Source organism: Pteropus medius, unplaced genomic scaffold (assembly GCF_902729225.1).
Source record: "Pteropus medius unplaced genomic scaffold, Ma_sr-lr_union100, whole genome shotgun sequence".
NCBI classification, from domain to species: domain Eukaryota; kingdom Metazoa; phylum Chordata; class Mammalia; order Chiroptera; family Pteropodidae; genus Pteropus; species Pteropus medius.
In genome coordinates this window covers 27932995-27959397 of record NW_024344378.1, presented here as the reverse complement: position 1 = coordinate 27959397, position 26403 = coordinate 27932995, and the positions used below count along the sequence as shown (strand labels likewise).

The following is a 26403-nucleotide window of genomic DNA, read 5'->3' as shown; positions in this document are numbered from 1 at the left end:
GTAGCTTAAAACAATAGAAATTTATTCTCTCACAGTCCTGAGAGCTAGAAATCCAAAACAAAAGTATTGATATGTTCCTTTTGAAGGTTATGGGGAAGAATCTTGTCGTTTCTAGTTTCTGGTGGTTGATGGCAATGTATCAAGCATAACTCCAGTCTGCCTTTGTTTTAACATGGCCATCTTCACTCTTGGTGTGTCTGTCTTCTCTCTATGTATTTGTCCAAATTTCATTCCTCTTGTAAGTATATCAGTCATATTGAACTTAGAGCCCACCTCAAACACCCTATTGCAAAGACCCTATTTCCAAATAAGGTTATATTCATAGTGGGTGGACATAAATTTTTTGAGAATACTATTTAACATAACATACTGATAAGTTATAAAGTAATGTGTCATTGTGGTATGTCATAAGTGCATTTCCCTAATGACTAATGATATTGAGAGTCTAGTCTTGAGCTCCTGGTCATTCGTACATCTTCTTTGGCTAAATGTCTCTTAAGTCCTTTGGCCATTTTTAAGTTGGGTTGTCTTTTTATTATGGAGTTGTTAAGAGTTCTTTTTATGTTATAGATACTAGACCCTTATCAGATGAATGATTTGCAGATGTTTTCTCCCATTCTTTCGGTTGTTTTTCACTTCCTTCATATGTCCTTTGATGTGTAAATGTTTTTAATTTTGGTGTAGTCCAATTTACCTATTTTGTTTTGATTGCTCATTCTTTAGGTGTGTGTCTAAGAAATGTTGCCTATACCAAAGTCATCTAGGTTTTTTTCTAAGAGTTTTATAGTTTTAGCTCTTATATTTAGGTCTTTTATCCATTTTGAGTTAGTCCATTTGAATATAATTTTGTGTTTTGTGAGAGGTAAGTGTCTAACTTAGTTCTTTTAAGTATATGGAGACCAGCTCTCCCAGCACCATTTACTGAAAAGACTGTTCTTTTCTCCCATGGCATTGTTTGTGCACTTTTGTTGAAAATCAGCTGACCATGAATGTGAGGGTTTATATCTGGACTCTTAATTTTGTTTCATTGATCTACATTCCTATCTTTATGCTGGTACCACACTGTATTGTTATTGTAGCTTTATATAAATTTTTAAATGAGAAGTGTGAATTCTCCCACTTTTGTTCTCCTTTTGCAAGGTCGTTTTGACTATTTTGGGCTTCTTGAATTTGTACATGAATTTTAGGATCAGCTTGTCAGTTTCTGCAAATGAGCCAGCTGGTATTAATGGGGATTCTGTTAAATCTGAGGACCTATTAGGGGAAATTGCCAACCTAACAATATTAATCATGAATGTGGGGTATCGTTTCATTTAGCTAGACCTTCTATAATTTTTTCGATGATTTTTTTTAGTTTTCAGTATATAAGTTTTGCACATCTTTTGCTAATTTGTTTCTAAATATATTCTTTGTAGTGCTTTTGAAAATGGAATTATTTTCTTAATACCATTTTTGGATTGTTCTTTGCTAATATATAGAAACATAATTGTTTTGATTATATTGGTCATGTATCTTGCAACCTTGCTAGTTTATGAGCTCTAATAATGTTTTCTTTCCTTTTTTTTTTTGTGGATTCCTTAGGATTTTCTATATACAAGATCATGTCTTCTGCAAATAGAGTTAGTTTTACTTTTCTCTTTCCATTCTTTTTACCTTTTATTTTTCATTCTTGCCTAATTGCCCTGGTAAAACCTCCAGAATAGTGTTGAATAGAAATGGCGACAGTGGACATCCTTGTTTTGTTTCTGGTATTAGGAGGAACTTTTCATTCTTTCACCATTATACATAATGTTAGGTGTGGTGTTTTGTAGATGCCTTTTATCATGTTTAGTTCCCTTCTGTTCCTCATTTGTTGAGTATTTTTATCATGAGAGGGTGTTGGATTTTGGCAAATGCTTTTTTTTGCATATATTGAAATTATCATGTGATTTTATTCTTTATTAATACAGTGTATTGTACTGATTGATTTTCATATGTTGAACCAAACTTGCATTCCTGAGATGAATTCCACTTGGTCTAGTGTATAATGCTTTTTATATGTTGCTAGATTCAGTTTGCTAATATTCTGTTGAGGTTTGCATCTATATTCATGGGAGATATTGTTCTATAGTTTCCTTTTCTTATGCTGAGTGGTTTTGGAGTCTTACTGAATTCTGAACCTGAATGTCTCTTTCTGCCCAAACTATCTTAACTTTATTATCTATGTTTCTACTATGGATCACTACTGTTTCTAATGTTTGGACCAGGGATTAGCAAATGGCTGCCTCACTAAATCCAGCTTACTGCCTAATTTTGTAAATAAAGTCTTATTGGAACATAGCAACGTATTCTCTTCTGTATTATCTGTGGCTTTCACATTACAGTGGCAGGTAAATAGTTGTGACAGACCTTAAAATAGCTACTATCTGACACTTCACAGAAAATGTTTGCCATCCCTGGGTTTAGACTCTAAATATCATTTCCCCTCGCCCTCAGATTCAGTACCTAAATTCCGTTACTACTTTTTCCTAGTGACTCTTCATATTTGTCCTATCCCTTTGCCAGGCCTTATATCAAACTCACTCTCTTGATAGCCACACAGATGGATTAATTTTTTTCTAAAACTCTGTGTTATTTTCCTATTAAAAGTTTTCAACCATTTCATATTGCCCACACAATAATATTCACTCTCTCTCTAGCTTGACATTCCAGCCTACCTTTTCATCACCTAGTATTGCATAACTTTTTGTTATGGCCACACTAATTTGTTTTGTTCTTAATCTTACCCTGCTCCATTTTGCCTCTGTTCCCATGATAAGCTAAATAAAAAACTACATTTCCTTTGGAAATGTATGATCTCAAGAAAAACACCTCAGCAGAAATTGCTAACTAAAACAATGAGTTTTTATAGATTGGGGAAATGTTGAGAAACTTTTCCATATAGCCATATGCAGATCCACCTTATCTCCCCCTTTCTCCTTTTAAACCTCTTTCTTTTTAAAGGCTACATAGTATTCTATTTTATTAATACTGAAATATCAATTTATTTAATATGGCCTCTTTTTTTAAAATGGAAAATAATTTATTGTAAAAAAGCCTTAAGTAATCTGACAAAATTGGTTAGGCTAGAGGAAATAAAACTGATTTTAATATGTACACAAGAGAACACTATTGCAAGGAATAGAATCCTTCCTGTGACCAAAGACATGATGTTGATCATAAATGAAACATATTTCAGAGTTCAGTAAAGGGAATATTATATGCTAATTTAAGGTACACTTTCAATTGCTTGTAAAGTTGAGATAATGATTCCAACCGTCTTAAGTTTTTCCAAATTTTAATTTAAAAAGAAGAGAGTCAGAAGGTCAATACTTGAATACCCTTTATTATATACACTATTTTTTAATATTTTGCCATATTTGCATCTCTTTTATCTCTCATATATGTATATATTAAACTGAGCAACTTAAAAGGTATTTGCATGCATCAGTGGTACTTTACGCATAAATATTTTATCATGAAATTTGTAAGGTAAAGACATTGTCTTACATAAGCACAATATCATCATATCTAAGAAAATTAACAGTCAGGACATTTTACAATCTAGTCTTTGGTAATATGACCTCTTTTGATGAAAAGATTTTTTCAGACATTTTTGTTATAGACATCACCATGGACGTTTTCGTCTTTGTGTACATATGTAAATATATTTATAGAGGGAATTTCTAGCAATGTAATTGTTGGCCCAAATGATGTGTATTTGAAATTTTGAAGACTATTGCTATTCTGCCCTTCAAAATGGCTATACTAGTTTATATTCACATAATAGTATATAAAGTGCCTGTTTTCCCACATTTTGCCAGTATTATGTGTTACCACACCTTAAGCTTATTGCCAGTATGATAAGTGAAATGGTATCACATGATTTTGTACTTGTTTTGTAGACATCTGGTATTCTGAAATAAAGTTGAACTATAACTGAGTATTTCTAATCTAGGGTTTTGCATGACATTTATGTGTCATTTTTATCGCTAGCTCGTGTAATGTCCCTTCTTCTTTGTACTTGTTCTCAAATGTTATGCTTAAGCCTTTCCTCCTTGAATCCTTCCCAGGACATTATAGCTCTCAGTGATCCTCTCTCCTGAATGTTAAGCACTTGACTGCTTGTTCATTCGACAGTCACTTATTTAGCTATAACTCATAGCTATCACTATGATGAGATATCTGTCTCATAGCTGTCTTTATGTTGCTTTATTTTTTGTTTTTGTTTGTTGCATATTTCTGGATTCTTTCCTGAAATAAAATGTTAATTATTGGAGGCATCAACTGATAATGTAATTCTCTTTTTTCTTTTACTGCTCCTGCCTTTCAGATAATAAGCGGATAGCCATTGGCAGGTTATTGGTGTCTTGGGACTTTACTAATTGATAACTAGATATTTAAACTCTTTCATTCTGGTCCTCAAATTTAGTGCAAAATATAGAGTGGAAGAGGAAAGGGATTCTTAAAATAAGCTTATAAAATTACTTAATTGTATAATATGAATATATTTGAAAATCATGCTTTTTGAAAGGAGTTGATATGATAATACCAAGACTCCTTTCATTTTAAGACTCCTCTTAGAATTAATACATCAATAGAGAGATATACTGAAAATTACTTATATGAGTAAAATTGTTTGTAAAGCATTATTGTCATTTTTCAAGGGCTGGAAACAGTAAGGCTGGTCACACAGTCTTTTCTGAAGAGCTGGTTTTAAAAACACTAGAAATAAGTATTTCACTTTGAAATTTTTTCTATAAAACAATTCTTGAGATTCAAAAACAAGTCAAATTGGGATTGAGCCTTTTTTGTTTTTAGGAGATAAAAGTTTTAGTTTGAGAATATTAACACTAAAAATAAGTGTTTTGCCAAATAATGTCTTTTTCTAAATCCCAAGATATGTGCTTATTAGTATAAATAGTTTTATACTTTGAAAATTTGTTAATTTTATCTAAAAAGATTTCTTTTGCATCTATCCATCCATTCTTGTAATCCTCCAAGCATCCACCAGTACATCAGATATTTATTTGGTGCTTCATGTATGCCAGTGCTGTTCTAGGCATTGAGAATGTAGCAGTGAGTAAGACAAAGTTTCTGTCTATATAGAGCTCATATTCTATTATAGTTAATAAAAGTGTATTTTAATTTTAGAAGAACTCAAAAATTGGATATCTATATTTAGATGTAATTTCTAAAATGTTCCCCCCAATTTTTAGATCTAAATGTTAAAGAAAAAATAATTGAAGACATGCGAATGACACTGGAAGAACAAGAACAAACTCAGGTAGAACAAGATAAAGTGCTCGAAGCTAAATTAGAGGAAGCTGAAAGTCTGGCCACAGGTAAAACAAGATTGCTTAAATATCCAAGGCATACACGTCCATTTTCTTATTTTCCTGGATATCATTTAAAGTAGCATTTATAATAATTCATAATGAAAAAGTATTTGTGTTTTTGGAATATCTTGTCACTTGCCATTTTCCAATGTGATAAAAAATGTTTTATCTAAGTAAAATTGTATATAGTAAAGAAAGAAGAAGGACATGTTCATAATAACTGGATGATAACTTACAGTATTCTCTAGACATTAAGAATAAACTTTCAACAGTTTTAAACCTCTGACTAGTTCTTAGTATCATCTTGTATATTTATCTCAATATCAATACTCTAATTTTGTCCTTCAGAATATCATCACAGTTTTTTATTTTTGAGAACTACATTGTTTCCTCTATAATTAATGTTAACATTCGTTTATACTGTATACTTTGATTACTATTCAGTGGGTTTCCTAGAGGTCCTTGTAGATCCTCTTCTCTAAGAATCTGGTAAGAACTCTTAAAAATGCAGCCCTTGTATAGTCTTAGTTCTGTCTTGGTCTGTGTTTTTTTCCTGGATTCTGCTGATTCTTGTACAGAGCCCATGCCTCATATATCTCTAAATGTTATAACTTTTTTTACATGTGCTTTTAAAAATAATTTTATGTTTTCAAATCAGAATTGGAAAAATTGAAGGAAAAATGCAAAGATCTGGAAACCAAAAATAATGAAAGGTCAAGTAAAGAACTTGAGGATAATACAGATATACTTAGTAAAAAGCTCAGTAAGCTTCAAGATGAGTTACAGGTATGATTTTATTTATATATGTATGTATCTGTCTATATATTATATTTCTCATGAGAGGAGAATTCAGTAAATATTTTATAATTAATTTAGATATGGGTAAAATAATTCGTAGGAAGTGTTACTATATTGATAATAATTTTTTAATATACATTGAAATGACATGGGGAGGAATTTCCCAAGATTCAAAGTACTAATTGCCAAGGAATATACAGTGGTTGGATCTTCAATTTTATATTTTATGTATTTAATACTTAATACTTTCATACTATACCTTATGTCTTTGTACCTATTTTTCTACTCCTTAAGCTTCTTACTCATCAAATATGGTTATGGAGAAGATGACTATTAGGAAATGACTATTTGATTATTGTCACAATATATAATTATTAACTTGGAAAAGAATAGAGTTGTGTATATCTGGACACCGGAATATATTTGAAACCATACTATATAGAAGATATTCTGTTTTGCATTTATGTTTATGTTCAACTCTAACATACTATGTATAAAATATACCATGTAGGAAAAATTTTTTTAATGAGAGTTACCAAATACTACTTAAAATTTTGTGCATCAGAAGTTGCATTCATAACTAGATTTGAGATTGAATAAAATATAATAACGATTTTGAAATGTTTGCTGCATCTAAATTATTTTCTTAATTTCAGGCTATCCATAATCAGATACTGAACAAATACAAAAAATTACTTTCTTTTGTAACTTAATTGTATATTCTAGAATTACCCTTTCCACTGTGAAAATCCAAAAGAAACTAGAACAAAGTAAATACTCCATTAATTACGAAAAAATACATTAACTGTATTGAGAATGTTCATATTAAGGAGTATTGGTATGCTTTGCATTGTTCTCAAATGATATAATCACTTATCTTAGATTATAGCCTTTGTAATCCAGGAATGGACTGTCATAGCTAATCTAGTACAGTGGTTTTAGAAGCTTTTAAAGCAGTGATATATATCTATATATATTTCAGTGGTATTATTGTTTTTCTTTCAAATGAGGTTTCACTTGGATTTTGAATGTATAAATTAGATAGATGCCTTTGAACCCAAAGGATACGTGGAAGCCACTTTGAAAATTACTAATGAACTACATTCTCTGTACAGCTGTTCTCAATGTTCTTTAAACTAATAAATGTCCTGAAACCCAAGTTATGTTTTACTTGGCATCCTGTATACCCAGGAATATTTTATTTTTGGAACCATACAGTTAGAAATGACCATCACAAACCAAGGGTTGCTTTTTTTTTTCCTTTCTGGGTCTCTCATTTTGGGTCTCTAACTCTTTCAGAAATTTAAATTGTTTATTTCTTCTTACACTCACTGATGAAAGAAAGTTCTTAAATAATGGACTTCATAACAAAGTAAAGTTCATAAGGGAAATATTGTATAGCAGGGGTCCCTAAACTCCAGGCCGCAGACCAGTACCAGTCCATGACCTGTTAGGAGCTGGGCCGCCCAGCAAGAGGTGAGCAGCAGGTGAACAAAGCTTCATGTGTATTTGCAGCCGCTCCCCAGCACTAGCATCACTGCCTCAGCTCCACCTCAGATCATCAGGCAGTAGATTCTCACAGGAGCACTGGTCCCTGGTGCCAAAAAGGTTGACCACTGTATAGGAAAGCAAACCAGCAACATTCATTTTATAATCTGAAATAAACTCTGATCTTGTCATTGCTGAAAGAAAAGCATTTAAGCTTTTAAAAAAGTGAAAAATAATGGGGTGTATGAAAATGGTATAAAAATCATTTTATTATCTACTTCTTAAGCATGTGATAGTTATCTGTACTGTTTATATATACAGGAATCTGAACAGAAATATAACTCTGACAGAAAGAAATGGTTAGATGAAAAAATGATTCTTATCACTCAAGCAAAAGAAGCTGAGAATCTACGAAACAAAGAGATGAAAAAATATGTTGAAGACAGAGACCGTTGTTTAAAGCAACAAAATGAAGTGGTTGGTAGCAATTATACTTTCTCTTTGATGTATTTCACCTGCTTTCTTGGGTATGTTAAATTATCCCTAGGGTTCTTATCAATCTCTGCATGGTTGACTGTTTTTATTTTTTAAAGGCAGCTTTTTTTGTGTGTTGTGAATGAAAAAGGGCCTGTGTAATAAACTTGCCAAGCTCAGCGGAGGGCACATAGTAGGCTTGAGAAGCTCAGAGACCAGAAGTTAACCACAGGATAATCTTATTACTGATTCCTAACTGGGCAGGCCATGGCAGATGGATAGTCACTTCCCAGGTGTATAGGTTCCTTAGCAAAGGTCATTCTTCACCTTAAGTGAGCTCTGTCCATTGTTCTTATGCAGCTCAGGTAACATACCTTTAAAATGTCAGAGTAATTTTCTTTTCTAGACTTCTAAGGCACAGCCACAGGCACCAGAGCACAAGGCCCTCAGTGCATGAGACCACAGAACCCCTCATTGTTACTTTGTTTTCTGAATACCATCTCTGTGTGCTGTAAATGTTATTAACTATCCTGTACCCACCAATGTAAAAGAAGTATGTGTTTCTCCATTTTGCTTTTTATCCAATCCTAGAGACTTCCCCACTTTCCTATCTCCTGCCTCCTTAATCTTCCACAATGGATTTCATGTACCTTTCATCTACTAACATTTTCTCCTTTGATTCTAATGTGTAAAAGGGACTGCAAAACTGCCATTCTCCTGAGCATTTTCTCAATCCATTGAGATCTTGTTTCTGTTCATGTCCTTAAAAATTCAGCTCTAACTTTTATAATAAATAAAACTTTTCTCTAGGTTTTAAATGTTCTTTTGTTGACACAAGATGACTCTTCTGTCCCAATTTATCTTATAGTTCACTAATGTTCTTATTTTAACTTTTCAGCCTAGTAAGCAAGTTGAGGAAACATCTAATTTCTGTCTAGATACAGAACTTAAAAATCTCTTCCTTTTGCTTGCCACAGGATTATTTGTGGATTATATTGTAAAACTTTTTTTTTTTTGTATTTTGAAGTATAGATTCTACTAACATGGTATGTATTATTATCTCATATGCCAGTTTTGTCAGGAATTTTTTTTACAGTCAGCTAGTTTCTAGCAGACTATAGGTAGAAATAGCCTTCAGTTTTACATTGACTAGCTTTATGTCCTATAGCAATTCTATCTTAGCTTGTTTTATTTCCTCCTTGTTTAAACTGACAGCTTAATCTGTTTGACACCCAATGTTGACCATCAGAAAAAAGAGGTTCATTGATCCTAGAAAAACTATTGAGCAACACATTAATGTCTTTAAATGAAAAACTGGCTCTCTATTTACAGTGATAGTAATTTGGCAGTAATTGCATTGTCATCTGTTGGTATTTCCTTTGTTAATGAGAAAATTTTACTGATAACAGATAAACCTTATAGTGAAAACAGGAATATTAATTTTGAAAAGATTAAAGATGATTTTCCCCACTGATTTTTTAAAACATTTTCACCTTTTTATTTCAAAATCATTTTATTTACCGGAAAGTTATGTAACTAGTAGAGAATTCCTGCATACCCGTCACCCAACTTGTGATGTTAGCATCTTATGTAACAACAGTGTAGTGATCAAAACCAACAAATTAAAATTATTATAGTACAGTTAGCTAAATTATAGATCTTACTAAAATTCCACCTGATTTCCCACTAATATTTTTTCTGGGTTTAGGATCTAATCCAAGATACTACATATTTATTTGTCATCTTTCCTTAGAGTCATGACTCTTTTTGTCGTATGCCAAATCATATGACAAATACTTAGACTAATACTTGTCATTACTAAAGCTCTGAGATGTCAGTATGTTTCGTTTTATGTGTCAGCTTCATGTGATTGGAGGTGTGCCTTCAGGAAGTGTTGGTTTAAGCAGGATTCTGATGCATCTGTAGTAACAAGAAAGGTTCTTGCTGGTTCTCTTTTCCTGTGCCACAGCCCAACACACTGTTCTGAGCAATAGATTCAAGAAATGAAACTAAAACTGTTGGCTGTCATAGACACTCCAATTCCAAACCAGGTATAGGGCCACTTCCTTTTCCCAGTCAGTAGTCCATGTGTCAGCAAGTAAAGCTACTTTGAAGTTTTAATACTAGAGGAAGCTAGCTGCTTCCTTTTCCCATATATTTCTTTATAATCATACCTAGGATAAATGTGTCTGCCATATTTAAGAAATAAATTGTTGACTTTTTAAGTTTTTAAAATTGTAACATATAACAGTAAGTAAACAAAACAAACATAGTTCAGTGAATTATTATAAAGCCACTACCCACTTAACTGTGACCCCGTTCAAGATAAAGAACATTGCCAGCACCGCAGAGGCCATCTCTTCTACTTCTTTCCCAATGGTAGTAACAATTCTTTTAATGTTTTAGTTTAATTCTTTGCTTTGGGCCATTTTTGAATTTTACATAAATGGAAACAATTTGTCTGTTCCTAGCTTTTTTCATTCAGTGTTGTTTGTGAAATCATTAATGTTATTTTATGTAGTCGGAGTTAGTCCATTTTCATTTCCAAATGTTTCAGCGTATGACTCTACCACAGTCTATTCATTTTAATGTTGTTTAATGGTTATTTCTTGTTTGGGGCTGCTGAATAAATTATACAAACATTTGCGCATTTCTCTTAGTACACATGTGCATGTATTTGTTGCATATTTAGCTAAGAATAGAATTGCTAGGTATAGGGTTTACATATGTGGAACTCTAGTAGAATGCCACATTGACTTTCAAAGTAGTTGTACTTATTTATACTCCAACTGATATTGTTGTTGCTGTATAGTCTCACCAACACATGGTGTTATCAGTCATTTTTTATGGCTTTGATGTGCTTTTCCCTAATTAGTTAGGTTGAAGATGGTTTCATTTGTTTATTTGTTCTGCTTTCACATGTCCCTTTGCATACTATGTTCTCTTGAAATGTCCAGCTTTTTCTTGTCGATGTAGGAGTTGCTTATACTTCCTGGACAGGAACCCTTTGTCTGTAATGTATAGCAAGTTCCCTCTTTTCTAGTTTACTTTTTTACTCTCTTATTGCCTTTTTATGAAGAATATATAATTCTTGAACTTATTTTAGTTTATTTTCCCAATCTTCTCATTAATGAACCCCAAGGACGTGAAGATGTTCTCATACTTAGACCATAGAAATGATTTTTGTGTTGATGTGAGGTAAGAGTGAATGGGAGCAGAGTTTGCCACCCCAAAATATGCTGCTTTAGGATATTGATTATTTTTAAAAAACATAAGACCTGGGAGAAGCTGTGAAAACCAAGTCGAAATTACCCTTCATAAAAGGACATTTACATTTATAAGGGCAATTTCCATTTATAAGGATGTTCCCCTCACTCTACCAGGCCTGCTATCTTTATGGATGGAAAAGGCAGGATTTAACTCTGCATAACAATCTCACCGGTATTCACACTGCTTTTTCTGGTGACTTCCTTAACTGAGTCTCCTCCCCCCACATTATTTATCTTTAGCTGGGACGAGATATTTAAGGCGATGACTTCTGCCATCTTGCAAGTTAGTATTCCTGGGTCTTTCCCATGTTTGCAGGAGGCATACATGTTAGTAAACTTTGATTTGTTTTTCTCCTGCTTATCTGTCATGTATTGTTTATTAGTCCAGTCAGAAGAACTTGAATGGAAGAAGATAATTTTACCTCCCTGACAGGGGTCAAGGCTGGTTTTTTGTTGTTGTTGTTGTTTGTTTTTTAATGTAGATCACCAATTTTCCTGGTAGTGTTTTTTGAAATAACTGTTTTCTTTCCCACTGCTTTGCAACTTTTGTCATAAATCACTTGTCCAAGGATTAATTTTTATAATATGGTATGAGATTAGAGTTGGGGTTTATTTTCTTTTCACTTGGCTATTCAATTGTTCCAGCACCCTTTGTTGAAAAGACTGTCCTTTCCTCCATCAAATTTCTGTGGTATTATTGTAGAATGTCAATTGACCATATATTTGTGGACCTTCCTTTGTTCCACTGATCTCTATTCTTACACCAATATCACACAGTCTTGATTATTATAGTAGAATTGAAAGGACATGGTGTGATTCCTCCTACTTTGTTTTTCATTTTCAAAATAATTTTGATTGTCCCAGATCATTTGCATTTCTATATTCCAACTCTTAGAATCAGCTTTTTCATTTCTTTAACACACATGCACAAACACCTGCCTGAATTTTGATTGAAATTTCCTTGATGCTTACAAGAAAATTCTGAAATGTTCTGAATTAAAATTACAGCTGCCAGAGAGTGAGAGAAAGTGATAGAACAGTTAGCCTCTTAATAATAGCTATAGGCCAGCTCTGACAAAAGACAGCTCACATTTTTGTATATCTTTTGAAATTTAGGATTAATTTCTAGGTGGCTATTTCCACGATTATCCAAAAGAAAATAGCCAGATGCCATCGAACCTCAGGAGTTTCTACTTCTTATTTACACATGAACTTTCCAACCCGTTGCCCATAGCTAATCCACAGGAGCTGACACTTCTTCCTCACAGACTCTATGCTTATCCCCGAGCTGGCCCCACTTCAGCTTCTCCCACTTGCTTTGTGTATAGCTAATGTAAATTCTTTCAGAATGCCCCCGCTCCCCCTCCCTCCTCCTGCCCCACCCTACTACATACACACACTTGATTTATAAAAACACTCGACTTCTAGACTGTGGACATGCTTTCTTTTCACTTGGCCATGCTGCTAGTGGTTCAGACTTCATGCCCTAGGACCAGGTCTTTCTTGCTAGCAGTGGTCTAATAAACCCTTTCTTCTAAAAAGTCTTATAGCTGTTTTGTTTAACAGCTCTATAGATTACTTAGGAAGAATTGACATCTTAACAATATTGAGTCTTTTGACCCTTGAACAGATTATCTCTCCATTTATTTGAGTGTTCTTTAATTTCTTTCAGCAGTGTTTTTATAGTTTTTTCATGTTTAGGTCTTACACATATTTTCTTTAATTTAGCACTGTTTCATGATTTTTAAACCTATTTTTAATGGCGTTTTTTATTTTCCTTTCTCTATTGTTGCTATTAGTTTTGTTATTTGTTTTACTGTAATTTTATCCTCTTATTTCCCAAATATTGGGGGAAATGCTAATATTTGTTTGAGTTATAATTTTTATTGAGAGAAGTGACCAGTAAACTGACTTTTGGAATGAGGTGGCCACGTGGATGTTAAAATATATATAAAGGCATTATGTATTTTGTTTTGCATGTACAGTAAATACTTTATCTAGACTATACTATGTAATCTGTTATATATCATGTTCACAGTTGTATTTGTGTTATTTATAATAAAAATTTCAAAAAATTTTTAGATACATAATGTTTCAAGATTTATTTTTACATTTTCTCTATTTCCTTGTTAGGAAATACTTACAGCACAGCTGGCAGAGAAAGATAATAATCTTCAAAAGTGGCGAGAAGAACGGGATCAACTGGTTGCAGCTTTAGAAATACAGCTGAAAGCACTGGTCTCCAGTAACTTACAGAAAGATAATGAAATTGAACAATTACAAAAAAAGATCACAGCAGAGGCCTCTAAAATAGTCAGTAGAAACTTATTTTTTCTATGCCTTTTTTAAAATTGAAAATAGAAAAATTTCAGAATTATTTGATTAATTCCTAAAGGCTAAAAAAGTAAGTTTTGGTAGACCAGAGAAGAATCAGAGTTTGAAAAATTATTTGGATATTTTTCACGAATTTTGAGTTTTTGGAATTTATCATTATGATTGGTTCAGAGATAATAATGTCTTCTAAATAGAGTTGTGAAAATTAATTGCGAGCATTTGTAAAACAATTAGCACAGTTTTCCCCACAGTGAAAGTATATGCTATTATCTCCTCATTATGATTTCAGTAGAATCTTATTTATAAGGCAATAATGGGTCGGTGACATAAGATATGCATTTGACTTTTGATTTTGATAGCTGTAATGAGAATGCCCACGTTGGAATTTATCAGGTTTAAAAATGTAATCTGATACTTCTTTATAGATCCCTGAAGCAGGGTTTAGGAATAGAACATACCCTGTGACTGAGAAAGTAGGATAACACTACTGTGCAGTAAGAAAAGTGTTAGTTGTCATTGTGGTCTTTTCTACTCTAATGCATCTCCAAGACTCCTTTAGTTTTTTAAAATTGCGTTATCAGAGTTCAAATTCCAGCTCAGCACAGACACCTCTAGTTCTCTCTTTCCTTACCTGGAAAGTAGGAATAATGATTCTTGACATATCTAACTCAGAGTTACATTGAAAGTAAAATAAGTCAATATATGTAAAACACCTTGGAAGTTGAATGTAATCTTTTACATTTTCCTTATATCAGACTCAGAAAAGGCTGGAAAGTTTCCTGAGTCTCTAAGGATGAAAGAGAGGAGCAAGGAAAGTTACATGGTCCCTGAAGATGTGTTTGATTACTTCCTCTATTTAATCCACCCAAATCTTGATTTTATATTCTTAGGTGAAGCGTTTTAATCTACTTCTGTTATCGTGGCTTGTTGCTCTAATATTTCTTTACTTTAGGAAAAAGAAATTATGAATATCAAGCCCAGACATACAAGTTCAACGGATCCTGGCAGAGTTAAAACTGAACCACAGTCAATGAGTTTTGAAATTTCCAAGAATGAAGTAGAGGTGGGCATTTGGTAACATAGTACGCTTTTTTACCCTCTTTACCAATGACCATTAATTACCAAATAACACATGGAAGTATAATTTAATCAATTGTAGGTACCTTGCTATACAGTTATCTACATGTGTTCTCAGCTATGGGAAGGAAAACTAGAGGCTTTTGAGGAGAGGTGAAATTCTTTTAGGAGATTATTAGGTCTCCAAATATTAACCTCTCAAAGTGATATTGATCTCAAACAACAAATCTGTTAATTTAAACTGGTTGGTCAGAAATAGGAAATCCCATAGAAGATAAAATACACATGATTATGTACTCTTATGAAGTCCCTTTAATTAGCATCTATTAAATAATATATTTTTTTGAAATCATACCCATTTAATAACTGTCAGCAAATCTCACTAACTCATAATGAATTTCCTTAATTTGTGGTGGGCATAGGTTTCTGTGAATAACTTTGGATAATACAGAGTTTCTCAGATTACATATGAAATAAATAAATAATTCTAAGTCACTTAAAGCTTTGAAGATAAAATTACTTAAAAAATTTTTTTTAACACATTTATTAGGATTAGTGTTGGGAACCTTGCTAAATGCTGCGAATATAAACATAAATAAGACATGATCGCCATCCTCAAGAAGTAAAGAATCTAGTAAGACACATGCATAAATGACTGCCTTATTTAACTTTACCTTATGGGCAAGTGTTAGGAAGAGATTGCTAAGAAGAAACACTGCCTGAAGATAATACCGTGAATTTTGCCTGAATGGTAGTGGATGTGGATTAGAGAAAGTAATGTCATCCTGGGTCTTAAAGGTGAATAGAATTTTACCAAGCAGATAACAGGAAGAGAGGACATTTTAATCTGGAGAACTAACAAGCCATTTCTTTTCTCTTGGCCTTTGCTTGATAGTTTTTGGTTGAGTTTCAAATAATTAGCATTGACCTTGGAGACTAATACAAATCATCATAGAAAGGATTAATTCTTAATTGCACAGTCACATGTGGAACATTTATTCTTTTATAAATTTATGCTGTCCTAAAACCTCCTGATTTCCTATTGAGAATTCCAGCAGTTTTTGTATATTTCACAGTTTTGGAAAATGGTGTTTTAGGCCATTTTGTGTATTTTTCTTGCCTTCATGAAATCAGTATGCTCAACTGGGTTGAAAATCCAAAATGATTTATTCACATAGCTGATAATTGATTCTGGGAGCTCAACTGGACATATATGTGGCCTCTCCCTGTGGCTTGGATTCCTTACAGCACAGTGGCTAGATCCTGAGCTGGGGCATTTTGAGGGTGAGTGTCCCATAAATTAGTGTTCCAAGAGCACAGGGTGGAAGTTCAAAGGCTTCTTATGATTGAGCCTCAGAAGAACCATGATGTTACTTCCACCACATCCTGCTGGTCATGGATATCATTAAGGCCAGCCCAGATTCAAAGAAGATGAATGAAACTCAGTGGGAAGAGTAGCAAAGAATTTGCAGCAAACTTTATAATCCATTTACAAACTAGGTACTTATTAAAATTTCTAGACCCTTTCCTTGGAGAGTTCTGATATAGGAGGTTTGTGGTAAGGTCCAAGAATCTTCTAAACAAATTCTCTAGATAATTATTATGCTCATACAAGTTTGGGAAATACTGATCTCTAAGTTTCTCTTGATTTTAACATACCATGTTATAAACCTGGAGAGGTTAGATGGTAACTCAGTCTCTCTGTCCTTGTCTGGCGAATTTGACCCAAGCACACTTTTTATCTTTTCCAATTCATTGTCTTTAAAATGTATTTGAGAGTAAATTCCTTGCAATTTATAAATTCATATTCTGCAAATTAGATTTTTTTCCTTTTTAATTCTGTTGTAGGATGAATCTGTAGTCCTTGACTCTTGTGAAGTGTCAACAGAAAATAATCAAACTACTCGATTTCCAAAACCTGAGTTAGAGATTCAGTTTACACCTTTACGGCCAAACAAAATGGCAGTGAAACACCCTGGTTGTGCCTTACCTGTGACAGTTAAGATTGCCAAGGCTCGGAAGAGGAAGAGTAATGAAATGGAAGAGGTAAATGCTTAACCAATGAGTGAATATAACAAGCAAACATTATTATCATTATATATAGTTTTATAGTAAAGTCTTTTACACTGCCCTCGTGTTCATAAGCACTGCAGAGACCAACATCATAATTTATGGCATATTCTTTACTCTTTTAGAATATCACTATAGTTTAATCGTCTTCAAACAAAAAGCTTATGTATAGATACTAAAATATATAGCTTATCCCTTACTTCAGTGAGGTTGTGTTAGGTCAAATGATGGTGAGTTTTATTGGGGAGCTATTTCAGTATACCTGTCTGTTCAGACTTAGCCACGTCCGCTCCCATGGAAGAGAAAAATGGTTGATAAAGAAATTATAGAAATTGAAACACTAACTTGGTTGAGTATAATCTTTGTTATTTAACTAAAATCTTAGGTCTCAATGGTCATAACTGGTACCTTTTAGAAGAGAAATTCTTTTTCTAATAGCCAGTATATTAAAATTCGGACCTCTATTTAGTGATAGGGTAAAAACTATTTACTTCTTACTGCAGCTTTCTGATTGTAGGGTTATCAAGCCTTCTACCATACCACATAAACTTTCTGATCCTCAGTTTCTTTGTTTTGGAAATAAAGGAGTAGACATAATATGTTTAAAATGCTTAGTTTTTTCTCCATGTATCGTAGATACATAATAAATGGTAATATTTATTTTCATAGTTACTTGTTTTAAGTTTAGACCTAAATATTAACTCTCCAGCACAATAACTTTATCTCCAACATTTTTTTTTACTTCTTTAAAGAGTAGTATATTTTCAAGCTGGTGGAAGAGCAGAAATAGTATTAACCATATTCCTGAGGCTCTCTGTCAGGTAATAAATATGCTAAATGAATATTATTTAGTATATTTTCTGCTATACTTAGAACATCTTTAGAGATTGTTTTGTAGAGCCTTAGTTAACTTATTCTATAGTTAATTTACATTTAATACATTTTAATATACCAAGTATTTTATCATCTATGTTGACTTTTCCTTGATTATTTTTTTAAGGGAAAAGGAAAATTTACTGTGTACTCACAGGGTTAAATACAATTATTTTATTCATTTTACTGTTGTTATATATTCCCCATGTGTATTTCAGAATAGATATACAAATGGTTGTATGGTAAATCAGTTAAAAATTTTAACTGATTTTGCTAGCTCTTCACTGCTGTAATAAACTGAGTATTGTAAGGTCCCTGTGAAAATCATGTATACAGTGCTATATTCTACTCCAGTGAAGACACCAAAGAGCTCTTTATTGAACACTACAAGTGTGATGGGGTTGTACTTTCTTCGTTTGCTTCCCATGATTGCCATCTGTCTTTCCCTTTTAAAGAGAAGCCTGCTGTTTATGACTTCTGCTTTGTAACTTGAATTCTGGTCTTTTCTCTGCTTCTCCTTTTTTTCCCTTTTATGCTTATAATCTTTGATAGAAGTAGAATTTGTACCAGTTCACTTCTGTTAGTATACTACAGAAGGCTTTTCCTATGATGTCATGCCTATTTATAGGGAAGAGAGAGTAAGTTTCTTAATTTTCACATTTTACCTATGCTTATATTAAAGATTTTGTTTGTTTTTTTTTATTTTGATTTCAGTGCTGCCAAATTTCAATTAGAGGTCTTAGACAGATACTTTCAGGATTTGGGAGTTGAGGAAAGCACAGGTATATTACTGTGCTTTATTTTATTTTGTTTTATTGGTGCCTTCTTTTAAAGATAGGGTTCAAATAAAAGTTGTTATCCCTTCTATCTCTTATTTAGCTCTCTTATAATTTCATTATTTATGGTATGTGTGAAAAATTCATACCTTCAATCATTTCTCAGTATATATGTATATTAAATCACCACATTGTACAACTTAAACTTATATATGTTATATCTCAGTAATATCTCAGTAAAGATGGAAAAAAATTCATACTTTCAATCAGGATTTTGCAACTTCAACACGATTGATATTTTGTACTAGCTACCTCTTTCTTTTGGAAGGCTGTCCTGTGCAGTATAGAGGTGTTTAGCAGCATTCTGGCATCTATCTACTCACTAGTTGCCAATAAAATGCCCTTCCCCCAGCAATGACAGCCAACAATATCTCTAGACATTGCCAGTGTCCCCTAGGGTCAGAATTGCCCCTGGTTAAGAACCATTTTCTTTCTTAAAATATTGTCAAGAAGTTAACCAGTGCTGAAATGTATTATTTTTAGGACTTGGTGAAATGTGAGAATAAGAAGAATGCTACACCCAGAACTAAGTCCCCTGTTTCAGAGCAGAGAAATTCTTCTGTCAAAAAAGAACAAAAGGTTTGTCTTTTAATTTGCCTAAAATTGACCATTTTTGTATAACTTATATTTATAAAGTAGAATATGAAAATAAAGATGTCAAATTTCATTATTGATTATCCAGAAATCCAGTTTCGTCCGGTTATAACTCACTTTTTTAATAGTTATAACTCATTTATTTTCCATTACTCATTCATCTAATTCACCTTAGAATATAAACTTTAGCATTAGGCCAGCAGCAGGCAGTTCTTGATGTGTTCACTTCTGACTTAGCATGTGCCTATTACACTCATTTTGACATCCTCTGGCCCTTTCGTCCCTTTCATATACTTAGTCCCATGTTTCCTGCCTGAGAATTCATAACCTTTGGCCTCTTTAATTCACCCATGGCTATTACTATTGCTTTCTAACATTCCTCATCAATAATTACAAAAAATGTTTGTTTATTAGGGGTTCACACGTTCATCATCTCAGAAGACATATTCTTTACGGAGTCAGGCATCTGCAATTAATATAAACTTGGCCCCCAAGAAAAAAGAAGGAACGCTACAGAAATTTGGAGACTTCTTACAACATTCTCCAATAATTCTTCAATCAAAAGGTTTGCAGAAAATTAATTAAATGACCTTTCATGTTAGATATAGGGTGTTTTCTAATATCTGATTGGTATGGAAACTCAACAACAGTGATTATTTCAGGTAGACATTGTCCTCTGTTAGGTACTGTGGGAGGAAACATGGAAGAATGATAGGCCTAGGTGTTCACTTTTTAGTAGAGAAAGACCTATATTTAATAAGTAATTAATCCAGAGCCGGCTGCTTAATACAGTTATAGAGATACAAGCAAAGTGCTGTGGTAGTATTGGAGGGAAGCAAGCTATTCTGATTAGGAGGCTTTGGGAAGATTTTACGGAAGAGGTAGGATTTAACTGGATATTGAAACATTGGCAGGATTATACCTTCCAGAGATATCACTGTTAGTATCATGGTATATATTCTATTAATGTTTTTTTCTATGCATAGATAAACATTACCTATTCATATATAATATCTCAAAAACATACTTCTATAAATGTCTATTGAGTTTAATTGCTTAATGCTTTTTTCTTCATAATAGCCATATTAATACCTGTGTATTAATATATGCTCAGATATACACTCTATACGTGTGTGTATATATATATAAAAACAAACACATACATATATATGTATACACACGCATCTACCATAGGGAACAGTTTTAACATAGGAAGAGTATAGGGAATGTGCAGGCAATTCCAGATACCTGTATGCATCTGGTATGTAGAATGTGAAGAGATTGGGGGAAGGGGCTGGTAGAGGAGCAGGTTTTCATGAGATTACCTGAGTGGTAGCAATGAGATAAATTGGAGACTAGAAGTGAGGAGCATAGGGAGGGAAAGGAACTATCAACAGAGACAGTTGAATTGAGTCAGATAGGTTGTATAAAAATACTTTCTGTAAAAACTTAACCACAGAGGTTTTCACACTTTCTTGGTTCATAGTGCCCTTAGTAACTCAGTCATTTTTTTCAGTGTGCTTCTGCACATAAAGAGACATCTATAATAGTTCCATCCATTAGTATTTAAGGCCAGACAACCACTGAAAATTCAGTTTCTGAAAATCCTGGTTGCAAAGATACATCATCATCAAAAGGAATGCAATATTACTTTGAAACTAAACGAACTATTGTCACTGTGAATATCCAGAGCAGGCTGTTTAATGTAGTTATAGAGATTGGTGGACTTGTGCTCCTGTGAGTTTGCTACAGCCTGTCTCAGTGCACAGTTTGGGAACTGCAGTCCTACCAGACACATTTGTATATATTTTTCAAAATATATATATATATTTTAAAAGGATAGTTTGTACAAGCATAGAAATAATCTGGAGGGACAAATAGCAAACTGTTAAATGTGTAAATTTGGAAAAGCAGGACTTATTATTTTAATTCTTTTGTATTAGATTAAATTGTATTGACTATCACTTATATAGTAAAAGGAAATTTGTTTTCAAGGAGAGGGAGTTACCCATATGATAATTGACTCCCTTACTTAAGATTGACTCAGCTCCTTTAGAGCTTCTCTACCTATATACCTGGTGTAGACTTTTTGTAAATTTATTTCTAGGAACATAAGATATTCCTACTTTGGATTGTAACTATAATGCATGCCTGTTGTTGATCACTTGGAAATATAGGGGGAAAAAAAACAAGATTAATTCTGACAACCAGTTAATTAACTATTTGATATCACTGGTCTTCCTTTTGCCTGTTTCCTATCCATTCAGTACATGGCAGACAAAGTGATCTTTTCAGAGGGCAAACTGGATTATTTAAGCTATAATTTTTTGTTTTCTTGCCATCTTTTTCACTAGAATATAAGCTCCACAAGTGAAATGTCTGTCCAGTTCACGTCCTCAGCTCTTAGAATAGTGGCTGATACATAGTAGTGGGGAGTTTGGTTGCACCAGGCCAGAATCTTCTGTGATTTTATTCAGACTGACCATAGTCAACTACAAAGGCTTTACCTGTTAGGCCTCACTGAGGAAGGCTGCCCTCCCCACACCAGACTTGGTACACAGCCAATGCATTTCAGTCTCTGAAGTGAGTTAGGTCAAGGATTCGGGCCCCTGGCCAACTGTGCTCTTATACATACCTGCATTCCCAGCCTAGCCACCTTTATTTGGAGCCTCTTTATTGGGGGCCTTTGTCAGAGAACTTCCTCAGGATCCTCTGCCTTCTCATGACAGGGAAGTGGAGGGAACCTTGAAGATACCTTTCTACACTCTAACTCTACTTTTCGACCCTGGCCCTTCCTCCTGGCCTCCAACTTCAAGGTCCGTAAAACTGAGAATGCATGAGCCTTTTTGTCTAGGGTTCCCTTGGCAATGAGATGACCTTCCCTTGTGTGCTGATCCACATGACCTGGACTGCATGCCATTCCATGGGGAAGTACAGACAAGGGGGTGTGTGAGAGTTGGGCTTTCTCAAGTTTAGCTTCTTGCTTATTCTATTGCTGTAAGTGGTTAAAGGCTGAGTGTTACTTTCATTTTGGCTTGTGTCAGTTGGCTACTCTGACATCTGGCAGCTCAGCTCTCCCAAGCTCAGCTCAGCCTTTGACACATAGATCCTCAATTTAGCATATTTCCTTAAATGTTTTTTCTATTTTAAAAAATATGTAGTTGCTATCATGTATATCGATTTTCTATCCAGAAGTTTTCCCAAATGGAAGTGTGTTTTCCATTAAAACCAATATGTGTCTGTTGAAAAAAATAAAACGAATGTACAAATAAATTTAAAAAAATTCATTTTCCACTGACCAGAAGCAACCAACTGTTAACAGTTTGCTCTCTTTGACTGTGTGTGTGTGTGTGTGTGTGTGTGTGTGTGTGTGTGTGTGAACTATAAGTAAAGAACTCAAAATTACAAACTACCTTTAGTTAATATTCGTTTGGACATCTTTACGTGAGAGTACTGAACTAGATCTACCACTTTATTTTTAATGCCTCATGGCCCACTGTATGTGGATCCCACATTTTTGTTTAACATAGCATAAACCTCTTTCAAGTCATTAAAGACACCCGAGTTTTACTGATGGTATTTAATTTACCACACCTTTTCACTATTTGAACTCTAGTCAAATGATATATTATTTATTTGCTTTTATTGTTTTTGCTCTTAGTTATTATTTCATGCATTTATTAGGTATTTCACTTTTTTCTTTTTGAATTGTCTATTCATGTACTTTCACCATTTATAAATTACAATGCTTTTGTTTTTAATTTGGTATATTTATTTATTAAGGATTTTAAACTTTTGTAGTTAGAAAATTATTTCAGGACTTAATTAATATTTTTTTTTCATAGCAAAGAAGATAATTGAAACAATGAGCTCTTCGAAGCTCTCAAATGTAGAAGTAAGTAAAGAAAATGTATCTCGACCAAAGCGGGCCAAACGGAAATTATACACAAATGAAATTTCATCTCCTATTGATATATCTGGCCAAGTGGTAAGCTACTGTTTCAGTTTTCTTAAAAGTAAAATTGTTCATGTTCTTTTTAATTCTGAAGTATTTATAACAATTCAGATTTTATAATTGAATTTGTATTCTTTAGATCAAATCTCTTAAAACACGCTTTAAACGTTTTACTTTTGGTATCAGATGTGTTAAATTCATAGTAATTAAATGTAAATGCTACATTAATGGATTCAGATCTCATGCATTGATATAAATCCATCAGTAATTTTAATTCCATCAATAGAATTATCATTATTTAGTAATTTATTTGCTCCTAACATCTATTTTTCTTATATTTATCACAAGAGTTGTACACATCTGCGCCTAAGTGTGCCTGGTAAAAATATAGAATTGACATTCAGTCATTTCCTCCCATTTTTCCTCTAAGCCTTACAGATTCTATTAAGAAAAGACTGTAGTTTGTCACCCTGACTCTATGACTCATTCTCCTCACTCAGAGCAGGCTGTGCTATTACAGGGAAAGTTCTAATTTTCTATCATGCTTACATTTGCCTAGTGGATAAAAGTGAAAATAGAAAAGTAATTAAAGGAAAAGCCTTTAACAGGAAGTGGCCAAGAAAAATCAGGGAACAGTCTTTTTGCAATAGTAGCTATTAGATATAAGATAGACACTTAAAGACAAGTGGTAAAGATTTGGGGTCAATTAGAACATGCTTTTGGAAGTACTATTCTGTAGTCACTTTTCACCGTCTGTCTGATTAGTACATAATTTCCTCACTTGCCTGAAATGATTCCCTTTTTAGTTGCAATATAATGCTCTTTCTACTTTCTAAGTTGTTATATACTTGTTGCTGTGAAAGATCATTTCTTAAAAATTATTTGAGTCACGTGTTTCCAAATATGTCAGTAGTTATTTCAAACTGTGTATGTCCTGAATTTAATACAGAATGTAGATTATTTTAATTTAGAATTATTTAGTGTTGAAAGAATCTTTTACAAAATCTATTACTGTAGATGTGCTTATTTTATAGAAGATAGTGTACCTATAGTCCAAGAGGACAAAAAATATAATGTACTTGTTATATTAATTAGTAAGCACATGAACATATCTTTCTAATTATAAATAAGATTTTATTTTTATTAAAAAATTTCAAAATTGTTAATTTCAGATTTTAATGGACCGTAAAGTGAAGGAAAGTGATCATCAGATTCTCAAACGACGACTTCGAACTAAAACAGCCAAATAAATCACTATGGAGATTGTTTTAATACAAATTTTATATTCATAATCATTGTAACTTACATCCTGACTTTAAAGATAGTTGTATATATTATGGCATCAAATCCCTCTGTATTGCTGTTTTATACATTGCATAATTTTAATTCAATAAAGAAAATAATTCAACCATTTATTTACTTGCCTACTTTTCTAAAGCTTTTTGTAATAGCTTCTTTTTAAACTGTATGTATTCTGTTATCCCAGGCATGGGATCAGCGAAGATCCTAGGAAAGATGGTATTAATTTTGTTAGTTTTCTATACATAGATGACATGGATCAGATATTTGGTTTACATTTATTTAACAATGCCTTATGAGTTGTTTTTGCTCTGTGAGGAAATACAGATGATTTTACATATCTGTTTGGAGTATAGCTGAGATCCAGGGTATAAGTGCGTACAGATCTCCTGTCGCCAAATACGTACAGTGGTTCCCCCTTAGCCACAGTTTTGCTTTGCTTGGTTTCAGTTACCCAGGTCAACCGTGGTCCAAAAATATTAAGTCAGAAGTTCCAGAAATAAACCATTGATAAGTTTTAAAGTGTGTACCATTCTGAGTAGTGTCACTGTCCTACCCTGAGTAGTGTCACTGTCCTGCCCTGTCCACCCTCCATCGCACCCCATCCCACCCAGACATGAATCATTCTTTCCAGCATATTCACGCTGTATACGCTACCCACCCATTAGTCACTTAGTAGCCACTTAGTTATCAGATCGAAACTTGTGGAATCACAGTGCTCGTGTTCAAATAACCTTCATTCTATTTAATAATGGCCCCCAAATACAAGAGTTGTGATACAGGTACTTCAGATATGCCAAAGAGAAGACATAAAGCTCCTTCTTTAAGTGAAAGGGTAAAAGTTTTGATTTACTAGAAGAAGAAAAAAAATTGTATGCTGAAGTTGCTGAGATCTACGGTAAGAACAGATCTATTAGTGAAATTATGAAGAAGGAAAGAAAATTTCTGGTTTTGCTGTCACACTTCAAACTGCAAAAATTTCAGCCACAGTATCTGTCTGATAAATTGCTTAAATTAGTTAAAATGGAAAAGGCATTAAATTTGTGGCAGACAAAACAGAAAACGTGTTCCAATTGACAGCAGCCTGTTGCACCAGAAAGTATTGAGCCTGTACAAAGACTAAATTTAGCAAGGGATCTGAAATGAGTGACCACATTCACATAACTTTTATTACAGTACAATGTTATAATCGTTCTATTTTATTATTAGTTATTGCTAATCTCTTACTGTGCCTAATTTATAAATTAAACTTTATCATAGGTATGTATGTAGAGGAAAAAAAAGTACAGAGTTTGGTTCTTACTATCTGTGGTTTCAGGCATCCACTGGGACTTCTGTATGCACATAATTTAGAAAAGAATGTCTTATTTTTTATGCTCTAATAGAGTTGGCTTTCTGATTTTTCCAGGACATAGACGATCAGAAGCAGAAAATTAGGAAGAGGAGATAGCATCTAGCAGCCAAAAAACACATAGCTAGAAAAGGTAGAATTTTAGACCTGGAGGGACCTTTAGGAATGCATTTTCTTCATTTTATATATGAGAAACTGAGACCTATAAAGTTTACTTTCTCAAGGTCATACAGCAAGGTAAATTGAGCTTTGGTTTAAAAAAAACAATAAGCAAAAAAACAGAGAGGCCTCAATTAGTGTCAACTGGGGCCTTTTAATCTACAAGCATGCATTTATCTAAAAGCTTAAATGTTTCATTGGATTTCTGTTTACTTTATCATAATCATGGCCCTAAGTCAGGAAGAAAAGCTATCTTTAGTTTCTTGTTTAGGAGACACAATACCATATTTAGGGAAAACTATCAAAATAATTAAAATGTAACCTCTTAAAGCACTAAAATGCTTTTATTATACTACCTGGTTTCAATCAAAAGACATAGGGTGGCTGAATGGATAAGAAAACAAGACCCTTACATATGCTTCCCACAAGAAACTCACTTCAGATCGAAAGGCACACACTAACTTAAAGG

At 33.3% G+C, this 26403-nt stretch overlaps 1 protein-coding gene across 3 annotated transcripts in view; it reads left to right on the top strand.

Annotated features, from left to right (window-relative positions):
• The window catches only part of KIF20B (kinesin family member 20B), a 69909-nt gene extending 45369 nt beyond the window's left edge, over positions 1–24540 (top strand). For 2 of the 3 annotated variants that reach the window (XM_039871759.1, XM_039871758.1), the window contains exons 23-32: positions 5238–5363; positions 6016–6143; positions 7965–8120; positions 13520–13699; positions 14673–14783; positions 16646–16843; positions 19060–19155; positions 19585–19735; positions 23016–23158; positions 24298–24540. In XM_039871759.1, coding sequence (XP_039727693.1) covers positions 5238–5363; positions 6016–6143; positions 7965–8120; positions 13520–13699; positions 14673–14783; positions 16646–16843; positions 19060–19155; positions 19585–19735; positions 23016–23158; positions 24298–24375 — 1367 coding nt within the window. In that variant the 3' untranslated portion in view covers positions 24376–24540. Of the gene's footprint in view, positions 1–5237; positions 5364–6015; positions 6144–7964; positions 8121–13519; positions 13700–14672; positions 14784–16645; positions 16844–19059; positions 19156–19584; positions 19736–21899; positions 21987–23015; positions 23159–24297 lie in introns of those variants that run through there. The other variant, XR_005654746.1, reaches the window with a different exon arrangement.
• The last annotated feature ends 1863 nt before the right edge of the window (positions 24541–26403 follow it).